The 12,305-nt window shown below is 35.6% G+C and overlaps 1 protein-coding gene across 2 annotated transcripts in view; it reads left to right on the forward strand.

The window, feature by feature from the left end:
• The first annotated feature begins 6,016 nt into the window (after positions 1-6,016).
• Positions 6,017-12,305, forward strand: part of LOC110092288 (protein SIEL) — a 32,353-nt gene continuing 26,064 nt past the window's right edge. For both annotated transcript variants that reach the window (XM_020816776.2, XM_028698566.1), the window contains exons 1-2: positions 6,017-6,768; positions 6,898-6,978. In XM_020816776.2, the coding sequence (XP_020672435.1) occupies positions 6,103-6,768; positions 6,898-6,978 (747 nt within the window). In that variant the 5' untranslated portion in view covers positions 6,017-6,102. The remainder of the gene's footprint in view (positions 6,769-6,897; positions 6,979-12,305) is intronic.

The following is a 12,305-nucleotide window of genomic DNA, read 5'->3' on the forward strand; positions in this document are numbered from 1 at the left end:
AAAAAATGATGACACCATTAAAAGGTCATGAGTTTGGAAGCCCCACAAGTTTTCTATAAAGAAGCTTTAAAAGTGGTTTAAACCTTGCAATCAGTAATGGGAAAAAGCTTAGCATCATAATCACACTTCTCCTCGCTACAGTGTCACCTCTCCTCTTAGGCTTCGTTTGAGACGTCTTTCTTACTGCTTCTTAAAACGGCTTTTAGTACAAAAATTTAAAATTGTATACTAAAAAGCCTCTTCTAGAAGTAATAAAAAAGCCTTCTCAAATGAAATCTTAGACTCTCATATCTACGATACCTCAATTAGCTTTACGTCTACTCGTCAGCCTTGTCATCACTTCTTAGTGTTGTCATCACCTCTCAGCATAGCCACTAATATTACTTGCCTCATGCTATTCATCATGAGTTTGATTCCCTCCCACAATTCCACATACTCTTCTTTTATGTTTTTCAAAACAATTGTACTATTCAAACAATCATTTATCTTTCCAAACTAGAAATATATTAACAAAGCTCTACTCTATTTACGTTGCTATTCTTATTCAACAGAAACCATGCAAGTCAAATAAGCCCTAAGGTGCAATGTTAAGCTAATGCAATCTTAAGTAGAATAATCCATTTTAGGTGATTATAGATTAAATTTTATGATTTTTTTTTTTGCATAAAACCCTTATACGGGGCCTACGTGCTAATACGAAAAGGGAGTTACAAGTCCTCAGCGAATCAATAGCCCTCTACAAATACAACATTTAAAGTAAAACTTATGAGCCTTTGATTCAATCTATTACAATAAAGCTAAATAAAATAAAACAAGGAAATATACCAGGTCAACTAGCCAACAAAACCCCACAAGAAGATGAAATAGCTGATGGAGTCAAACAATAGCAGCCTCCCAAGTAAAACTCCCAACCAATCAACATCACTTCAACAAGGATCAAACACAATGACCAAAAAGAAGCCTGCAAAGAATACAACAAAACACAAAATGAAAAGGAGAAGAGATCCAAAGTTCCAAGGAACAAACATCACCCAACGCCAACAACGAAGAGAAGCCAGAGAAATACGTCGCCATCCTAAAAAAATAGAACAACCAATAGCTCCACAACCAACAACCAAAAACACCACCAAAACAAAGAACAAAATAAAATGATCCAACATCAACAGAGTATGACCAAACTATTTCCTTTTTTGCTTCCTCCTACGACGTTTACCACAACCCAAAGCAAAAGATGTTTCAATAATGCGGTTACCATTAAAATTATAACTTGCCTGAACAACATCCTCAGGCTCATCCAAGTCATCCACATCACTCCTGCATGGTGAAGAGTCAAAATCATCAAGCCAATCGTTTTGCTCCAAACAATTGTTTTCCAATTTACCCGCCAGTTGGGCTACCAAAGCCTCATTAGAATTGAAAAATACTGGAATGTCAATAAGTGGTTCCAACAAAGGAGAGACAGAAGTAGCCTCAACACCATCAAAAACCTCATCAACTAAAGTAGGCGAAAGAATAGGGGTATCTATAAGGTTATTAATACAGTTATTAGCCTCCAACCCCTCACAAGCCAAAGGCACAACAACCATACCTCAACATTAGAGTCCACGACATCCCCAGCCCCAGTAGTTAAAGGAGGAAAATAGCCTCCAGAAACATCAGCAACCTCACCATCCAAGCCCCCACTAGCCAAAGTCATAACATCCTCATTATAATCAACAAAAATATTATTCAAAGGCATGATAATCTCATCATCATCAACACGAGCATGATTCAATGTAGCATTGTCCACATTGCCCCCAACATTCCTAGTGCCAACATTAATAGAATTGACAATATCCACAATAGAGATGGTTTCATTGCACAATGCCACATAAGGAACATAAGAAACAGGAATTCTATCATTACTATCTAAATTATCCAAGTTATTCAAACCTCCCTCCCCAGCATTAACAACAACATTACTTGGTGGGGCAGTCGGATCATCCAAAAAACCACGGTCGACCAAACGATTAACCGCCATTCCGACCAAGAGGCCAAAGGTGGATGAATTAAAAGAAAACTAGAGAAAAAAAGAAAGAGGGGGGGAACTTCCCTGAACTTTGAATGGCGAAACAGGTGCTGGCCAGCGCCACCGAACGAAAGGAGAATGGGGACGGAGTAGGGGTTTGATTAAATTTTAAGATTAATTGTAAACATATAAATTTTATAATTCTACTAATTGTATTACTTAGATTTATGGTTCATTTGGGACAGCTTTTTTATTGCTTCTTAAATCAACTTTCTAGCATAAAAAAAAATTGTACAAGAAAGCTGCTTGAAGAAGCAGTAAGAAAGCCTTCCCAAACGATTCCTTAATCCTTAAGGAACCTACAAATTTCTTTAAATATGATGATTTTCTTACCAAAATTACATTTGATGAGATTTTCAAATTTCTTTACTATTGATGTATGCCCAAACTGAGTAATGAACATAACTAATTTTTATTTTTCTTATGAAAAATAATTTTTAAGCTTCAAAGAATCAAAAGAGTCATTAGAGTACTAAATTACAAAAAATTAAGATTTATCAAATCTTATTCGGGTTAATTTATTATTTTTGTCTTGGTAGCATGTCCAACTCAACCCGACCCATAGATGAAAATTTTGAATTGGCAGGAGGTCAAAAGACTCAGAGCTAGGTCATTTTATCTTCCCATTTATTTTTCATCCCATCATTTCACTGCTCACATTCTCTCTTGTTCGATATTTTTGACGCTTTATTGCAAACATGTGTAATCCTTTGTCATTCCAGACCATGCAAAAGTTCACCATCTAAGAACAAGAATTTGATGCGCTTTTGATGTGCTTTTGCTGCTTATTCACAAGTATTAATCTTGTACCAAGTTCTTCAAATTTCAAAACTAGGTTGCATAGCTTAAAATGGCTAAGTTATTTTCGTTCATTTTCATCTCATTTTAACTACGCTTTAAGTGCACTTTCATTGTGCTTTGGATGCACTTTCATGGCATCGACATCTTCAAATTTCAAACTATGATGCATAACATTCAATTTTTTGAGTTGTATTTGCTCATTCTCACCATTTTTACTGTGATTTTACTCTACTTTCACTATGCTTTTACTACTCTTTTACTGCTCTTTTGATGTTGCGCTTTTCAACCGTGCTTTGCTGTAATTTTAAAGCTACACTTTTACTGCGTTTTTATAGTGCTTTGCTGTTACTTTTTTTTTCTCCGTATGTTCGACCAGTTAAATATCATTGCTATGTTTCAATCTTCCAAACTATTTGCTATTGATTTGTCGAAGTAATGCCCAAGGGTGTTGAGGATACACTAAAAAATTTAAACATCTACAATTTTTTTAAATTCCCTTCATTCTAGCAAAATATTCCTCTAATATACGAGCAACTAAAATTTTGGGATATCTCTCAACAATCCTTCATCATCAAGAGTCATTTGTTCAAATTCACAGCTGATGACGTGGCTATGCTCACAGGTTTGTCCAAAAGAGGTGTTGAGATCATATGACAAGATGAGTTGCTTACAGGAGTCTTATCTACTAATATTAAGAATGGAATGATATAAATAAGCTCATCAACTTACCTAATAGTTATGTTGAAGATTTTTTTAATATTATTTGTTTTAAAAAATTTTCCCCTCAATAACTTAAAAATCCCAAGAAAGATCATGTCTATTGCAAGTAATGTAGATGAGTTCTCATCTATTAATTGGGTCGAAGGTATAAAGGAATTTTTTTCCATGAGTTCAATAAAACTACCACCATGTTTGCTATAAAAAACCTCTTGGTTACATAAATGATTTTGTACCACTCATAATTGTGAGAGTTAAGAGCATTTAAGTCTCATTCTAATTATTACTTTGTTTTACTAATTAATGAGCTAATAATATATTTGATCTTATACTAATTGTATTTGTAATCCTCATCATGTTCATTTCGTTGTCAAACCATTGTCACCCTCTCTAAGCCTAAAAAATAGTCAGTTATAGAACTTATAGGCTTTGAAATGTCATAGCACACATTATTAGTAGACTCACTATGCTATGTGGATAGAATGTACATGCTAGAATAGTTCTTATTGAATGTTACTAACAATTTATTCCTTATCCTATAAAGATCCTCCAATAAATCTTGATTGCGGAGGTTCCCTTTTGTGATCGATTTAGCCCATGCTTTCTCAAACTTCTCCTCAAAATAACATTTGCTTGAACACTCACAGAAGAGTCCTCTAACTTTATCGTTGCTATTGAAGCACTTGACTTTTGATGGAACCTTTTTAGATATGTGCCATTGATATAATCTATGTCGAGTGTAAGGTAATATAACTTCTATTGCTCTAACTATTATTTGGTATGATCATTAAATATTGTTATTGAATATTTATCACCAATTATTTGTACAAATGTGCTGAACAATCATGTAAATAATTCAATTATTTTTTTCTAATAAAAAGGCTACCCAAGAAAAATATTTTGTCAATGATTATTAACCACGATAAATGATGCACAAAAAAAATATATTTATTAAGCCTATAACTAGTATAAAAAAATTACCACATATCCAAAATAATCATAATATATCATACACATCCCATTAATCTAAAAAAAATTTAACAGTCTATCAAATTCATCAGTTTGGATGCCTCATGCAAACATGTTGACGTCAACTTGATGATCTTTAAATATTTGAATCAAAGAATTAATATATCCAAATTCAATATTTGCTCCTTTCTTTTTCTAAATAAAGTTGAATGCACCCCTCTTAGAGAATCCAACATCCTCTATACCTTCAACTTCATCTACGAGGTAGGAAAATGCACCAATGGTTCTTATCCCGACTTATGTCATTGATTTAAGAATTGAAGCTTTATCATCATCAATATTCCTATATGATCTTAGAAGATATCAGACTGCTAACCCAACCAATTCATGATTATGGGTTTCAAAAAAAAATTTTCACTTTCCAATTTCTAGCTTCATCCTCTATAAGCTTAATCATAAATGAACAACCCATTATGGTGTCTGAATTTTGATATTTCGTTTGGGAATTCAGATCAAATTTCTTCTAGGAACCGGATTTTGAACAGACAAAGTCCTTGTATTTTATCTTTATGGAATTTGGCCAGTAGTTGTGGTGATCCTTGCACGCACTTAAACTAGAACTATGGGTATAATTGTAGTAAACCTCATATGCTCTTTCTCATCCTTAAACACACCCTTTCAATACACATTAAAACCAGAATGAAAACGCAATAAAAGCGCAACAAAAAATGCAATAAAATCTCCCAATTTTTTCCACACAGCAATAAAGAATGCAGTAAATACCCAATTTTTATTGCATATCATAAAGCTTTTATTGTGTAACCTAGCTTTATTACATTTGTACTGAGATTTGATGCACTTTTTCTATGCAACTAAAGCCAAGTCTAGTACAATGCTTTGTTTTAACATGGTCATTTTATCTACACATCATAGCCCACGTAAAAAAATATAAAAAATTGAGAAATTCTTATAACAACTTGGGATGAATTAAAAATTAACCGAAAGTTAAAACATGTAGCAACTCCAACCAAATTAACTTTCGTTTCCTGGATGTCTGCATAGCTACTTTCAGCCTCAACATCCTGTGAGCATGCCATCTACGTGAAGAATGCAACGTTTTTCTCAATTTTCATCGGCTGTTCCTCAATTTTTCTTTCTCAGTAGATATCAAAAACTTCACAAAAGTTTAAAATATATGAATTCAGGAGTTTTCACGGATTTTTTAGTAAAATGAAACTCCAACCCTAAATCATTATTTTTCCAAAAGTAAAAAACTCTAGATCAGATCAAGCTGAATGGGCTAACTAAATATAAAGAAAAAATAAAATTTAATTGAATATCCGAGTGTCCCTTTGATATTTTAAGATTTAATTCGACTCCTCCCTTAAACTAAGTTACGACTACGCGCCGATTGCAGAATAATTTCTCGTATAGAAGACCCCTCAGGCCTCGGCAGCCTCAGCGTCCCAGCCCCCTGGTCGGCTGTTCCGAGCTCCTCTATCCCGCCTGCTTTAAATTTGTATTCTGCGGTCGGCGAGCAAGAAATAATGGAGACTCATTTGCTTGAGCGGTTTAATCTCCACCTTCACGATCCCTCCGACGCCCAGGCCCGGCTTCGAGCCCTAACCTCCGCCAAAGCCCTACTCGCTAACCCTAATTCATCCGACTCTACTCGCCGCGCCGTTGTCGATGGTCTCACCCGCTTGCTTTGCAGTGGCAACGCCGATTTCACTTTCCTGCGCTACATCATCAAGCTAATAGGCGACGTTGCGGCTCTCGACGGAGTCTTCGCACCCTCTATCATTGAAGTCCTTCGGCCTCTCCTTGTAGGAGAGGAAAAGCTCGTGGCGGACGCGCTTTCGGCGCTTGCTTCCGTGGATGGCTTTTTACTGGAGGAGGGTCTAGTGCTTTCGCTTGCTTCGAGCCCTCATGTGTCTGTCAGATCGATGCTTGTTAAATTGCTTGTTTCGAGTTTGGATTGGGATAAGAGAAGTATTGTGGTTATGAAACCGCATTTCATGATTCGAGTGCTGCTAGGGCTCGCAGAGGATCTCTATCCACTGATAAGGGCAAAAGCAGTTGATAGCCTTGCTTTAGTATGCCGGATAAATGAGTCTGTGGTTGGTTTTCAGACTGTTAAATGCTTCAATGATTGTGCTACATCATTTCTACACAATGACGAGGAATTAATAAGATTGTCTGCTATTAGATTGGTGAGGAAATCTTCCTACTTTCATGCGAAGCTTTTTTTATCACTTGCGATGGTGCAGGGAGGATTGTTTTTTTAGAAAAGTTAGTTATTGTGTACTTTTTTGGGGCTTTGATTTCTTTTTTATAAGCAGATTAGTGCATGCGGTCAATTTTTAGCGAACAATAAAGGGGATACACGTTATTGCGAGCTGACGGATGCAATCTTTGCTCAGGCAAGCTGCTACAATTTTAGCGAGTTACTTGTTTAGCTTTTTAATGCCAGACAAAAAACATAACATGCTACCTTGGTAAAATTTGCTGAAACTTACACATTCTTTCCATTTCTTCCATTTCATGGGATTGTGTTACAAGCCTCATTTTCTACTCCAATTAAGGACGTTTCTGGTTGCTCACTTTGCATTATGCTACTCCTATACCACCTGCAGCCAATATGCAGGAAGATTCCACGAAGCTGATAAGATTAGTGAATGCTAAGAGGATCTGGAATGTTCAGTAAAAGTCCACTAATCCTAGCTGTTCCTTATGCTGGGTGATTTGTTGTTGATTGATTCGACTGCTAGCCTAGTATAACTGTCAAAGGTGGTGCCTTCTCCTTTGTAAAAAAAAAATCCGGTTCTTGGAAACATATCCTTAATTTTATGTCATAAGAGTGTAACCCTTTTTTTTTTTGTTTTTTTCTGACGTGCTACTTGTAACTAAATCCCCTCATCTATGGTAAAGTTGGGTGGATTGTTGATTATTTGGTTCATTGAGGGAATTCGATTGTTTGGAGATGAAATAGAGAATTAGAGGGAGTAGAAATATGGTAAGAGAGTTTAAGGTAGAGAGGGCTCCTCATACACCCTCTGTAATACGGAGGTTCTCTTGAATGAAACAGAGTTTCTAATACCAATTAATAATTTAGTGCCAACCCGTTTGCCATTGCTCTAAATTTCTTGTTGTTTGCGTTAATTGGATCTCTCTTTCATTGATCTTCTTGTGGTTTTAAATGAAGTTGGTATCAGAGTGCAATATTTCTTTGTAAAGAGAGGTTATAAGAAAGTAAGAGAACCAATTATTTTTTCCCGAAGTTACTATAGACAAGGTGGATGGAGGTATATTGTTATGCCAATGCAACAAGGATCTAAAACATCCGGTGAATTGGCTAAGTTGTGATCCTATAACAGTAGATGATTATAATGATGAAGACACTCAATAGTTAAAATTTGACGATGAGCAGACGATTAGTTGCCAAGGAGGACTGACCTTGGATGACGGCTACATTGCCATGCCTATGATAAATTGAAAGATGCTCCTGAACGGTAGTTAATGACTCGGAAGAAGATAAAAAAGTCCCCACATCTTCGTTTGAAAGGCGAAACCAATGGCTAGCGGTGGATGCTAGAATTTTCTTCTTTACCTACAATGATTTGATCAATTTCAAGAAGTTGGACCCAAGTAAATCAACTTGAGACTTATTTTAGTATTAATGATTATTCATTTCAAGTGAAGATCTTATTCACCCAGATTAAGCTCACTCACCATGCATTGACATGGTGCAACATGCATCTTTGACATGGGCTATATAATGTCACTTAAGTGCAATTCAATAAATTGCTTCGCTAAGAATTCTATTCTATGAGATATGAAGAAGAACAACCAAGGAAGTAACATGGGTTATGTCAACGACAAGGTCAATCTATGTAAGAATGCAATTAAAAAAAATGCCCTTGATATCAATGCATTATTGCAATACATGCTTGTTTTACAAATTATATCGAAGGTTTGCTTTACAATATTTATAATAAATTGATACTATTTCCTATCAAACTCATATGTCAGGAGTTTGCTTGCCATGACTATCAAAAGGAAGAAGAGAATTCTTCAAGTTATAGATTTAGTAGATAACTTTGAAGTTTTATTGGAAGAAGAAATTGAAAAATCCTCTTTTCTTTAAGAAACTATCTGTATTTCAATCATTGCATGATCACTAGACACTATGAAGAGAAGTGCTTGAAACTTTATGCAAAAGCAGCAAAACTTTTCTTAGAGAATTTCAAGAAGAATGGATGCAAATGGGAAGAAGTTGGCCATTGTGGTGGACTCAACACAAGTGTTAGAGAGAATGAATCAACAATACAATAGCCTTTACTTGATGGCAATGCTGAAGGAGAATGAGCAGAGCCCAACACCAGCCTTTGACGTGCCTTATGTTACCTGGTCAAGTAGGAGGTGATTAATCCCATCATTGACATCGGCAGTTAGAATATATTGATCTATGCAAATGTAATAAAGCAGATGTAGCTAGAGATGGCTCTCGTCCTTATCAATTTCTCTTCGATGGATTAGGAAGAAATTAAATATGCAAAATAAATTAATAGTGCTACATTCACTTCTCCATTGCACGCATATATTCCAATTTGGTGATGTTTGAAGTTGTTCATGTCGACATTTGCCAAATCATCTTTGTACCCTTATAACTATTGGACTAAGATGTTGTTTTCTTTGAGAGGGTTCAACAATATTTGACTCACTAAAGGTGACGTTAACTATACTTCCAACAAGAGCAAGGATTGCCAAACTATGAATATGGTAATAGTTCGAAGGGTAAAGAGAATGATAAATGCATGCTAAATATTATTTTGCTCTTTGTTTGTTTGGAGAAGACAATCTATAATGCAAGTGCTTTGGTTCAAATTGAACCATATAAGATTGGAGAATAGCTTTCTCTCGGATTCTTTGGAGTTAGGAACAATGTTATTAGTGGAGGGTTATCAAGTATTTTTCTTAAAGCCATAAGGATTACCTTCATGTCGAGTAATTAACACAAGATTAAACTCCTTTCAAATTTCACTCTGCTCAACATTGGGATGTGCCGCACCTTAGCAGTGGAGAGAGGAGATGAAGAAGTGCTTGAGTTACTTGACCAAGGAGTTATTAGGCTAAGTAGCTCGCCTTGTGGACTCCCAATTGTAATGGTGCTTGAGAAGGGTTGTAACAGAATCATTATGAAGAGCATCAACTAATTCCCTGAGTAGATGATCTGCTGATCAATTGAAGCATGCAATCATCTTCTCTATGTTGGATCTCAAGTCATTTGTTCTTTCATTGATTATGTGCTTCAACTATGTTAGTGTGAGGAGTTCTTTGATCTCTATCAGCTTGACGATGACTTTAGAGAGATCATAGAAGGAGCTCAGGAAGAGGAGTGCACCATTAGATTACGATTATTCTACAAAGGAACTCAACTCTATGTTTCAAAGGTGTTGACCAAGTAAAGTGGATCCATGAAGCACATGCACTCAACATGACTGAACACTTTAATTTGACTAAGACACTTCATAACTATTGGCCAATTTTCTTAAGGTATACCAACCATGGATGCTTTTTGATGTGGCTAAGTTTTTTAAAAGGATGTATACTTTGCTGCACATCCAAAACTATCTTATAAGAAGTAGGGTATATATTGTTGTTGAGTTTGACTCAATGAAGGATGCTTTTTTCATGGACTTCTTAGGAGGGTTACTAATGGCTGAAATGATCATAATTGCATTTTGTTGTGGTGGAAGATGATTATCCTTATTGCATGCAAATTTAACGTAGTAAGAGAAACAGAAGCTTGTCATTTTTCAAAAAATTTGGGTGCATTTTTTAGTCATGAAATCATCTTCCATTCTGGATACTTTAAAGAAAGTCACCTCCCTCTTACTAACAGACAACTACATTGAGGTTGCCAACAGAACTATTGTGTATTTACTGAGCGAATTTAACTCTAGTTGCCTGAAGAAATCAGGTGAAAGATTACATTACATCCAATTCACTTTCTATATGACAATGTATACTTCAACAAATCAAAGTTCATTGGAGGTGTGCTTGGGGTATCTGCCTCAAAGTCCATTTGACCCCCCACAATTGATTAGACACCATCCATCAATGGGAAGGACTACATTATTGAGGAGGCTTAGATTAGTGGTATGAGTCAGTCAAGCTGACTCGTGAGCTAGCTTTTAGTCTGCTCTATAAATTGCTCGTGAGCAGAGCTCGATAAGCTAATGAGCCAAGCCGTTTCTAGTCCCGACTAGAATCGTTAGCTGTCAAGTTGACTCGTTAAGAATAATTGAACTCTACTTGAATTATTTGCACCCCTAGCTTAGAGGTTCCTAGAAGGAATTAAAAAGATGCATGATAATATAGAGAAATGAGGAGCCTAGGCACACTAAGAAGAGTGCAGGGTGGGGGGGGGGGGGGGGGGGGGGGGGGGGGGGGGGGTGCGGGCGGTTGTATTTGGCGGGCATCAGAACTATCAAACTTCTTTAAAAAATCTTTCAACTCAAAACCATTTCATTCAAGAAAATACAATCAAATAAATAATTAAACTCATAAACTAAGCATTTACAAGCGTGCAAGGATAGGCATGTAAAATATATAAAATGTGATAAACTAATGTGTGAGTATATAAGTATTAACCATAATCTAAATAATATGACACTCAAAGAATTTTGCATACATCTTTTTATAAGCAACATAACCTACAAGTGCACAAACAGAAGTGTCTGCTGGTATGTAGCAAAGATTGGCTATATATAAGAATAATAAAATTACTAGGCTCAGTACAATTAATTTATTCAACCACTCATGTTTACGATTAATTTAAATTAATTAATACTAAAGACACAGGTGAGTGTCCACAAATAAATAGATAAGGTGATTGGAATGACTATGCTACAAGTGAGAGCAATAACTTTTGAGCTCAAGATTAATGCTTTACTCTATGCAAGGGCATATACAAACATTAAGTGTGTGGTTAAACCCAATAACATCCAAACTTGCTAATCAAACAAGTAAATGTGTGATATTAAAAGATCTAAATTAAAGAGCAATTGACACAAATATTTTTGCACGGCTTAGCACTCAAGCTACCTCTACATCCACATATATTTTATTCTTGAATCATGATTTTGCTAACCAATTTTGCCCATGTATGCCAAATTCGTTCACTTCAGAAGTAGTTGGATAAACCTTCACAATTATCTTCGTTTAAAGGTAAGAGAACTCACTTCTTGTTCTGACAAGAACACCTCAACCCAAGCTTTGCAACATAAAGACATCTTCAAGTTTTCCAAGACTCAGACACTAACAATATTGCAATAAAAATGCAACCAAAATCTTCCAAGGCTTTGATGGTGAGGTAAGGCTATCCCTTAATAAATACAAAACCAAACAATCTCTTTACAATTTAGATTGGAAATTATATACTAAAAATCATTTACAAAATTTCATTGATATTGAAAGGGAGATCACCAGAAGTGAGGGAATAAATGAGTTTTTCTTTTGAATGAACCCTTTGATTTCTTTATATTTCATCTTCTCCCTTAGCTTTTCATTTCAATAATCTTATATTTATAGGCAATGAATATCTCTCAAAATATCACAAAAGGCCCCTTAAAGAATCTCTCGAAAGCCTTCCCAAAATATCCTTCCAACTGAGTTGGCAGCCCATTGTGCAGTGATCTGCATTGTTTTGGGTGGACGCCCTAATGTTTAAAAAAACATACTATAT

This window comes from Dendrobium catenatum, unplaced genomic scaffold (genome assembly GCF_001605985.2).
Source record: "Dendrobium catenatum unplaced genomic scaffold, ASM160598v2 fragScaff_scaffold_1105, whole genome shotgun sequence".
Classification (NCBI taxonomy): domain Eukaryota; kingdom Viridiplantae; phylum Streptophyta; class Magnoliopsida; order Asparagales; family Orchidaceae; genus Dendrobium; species Dendrobium catenatum.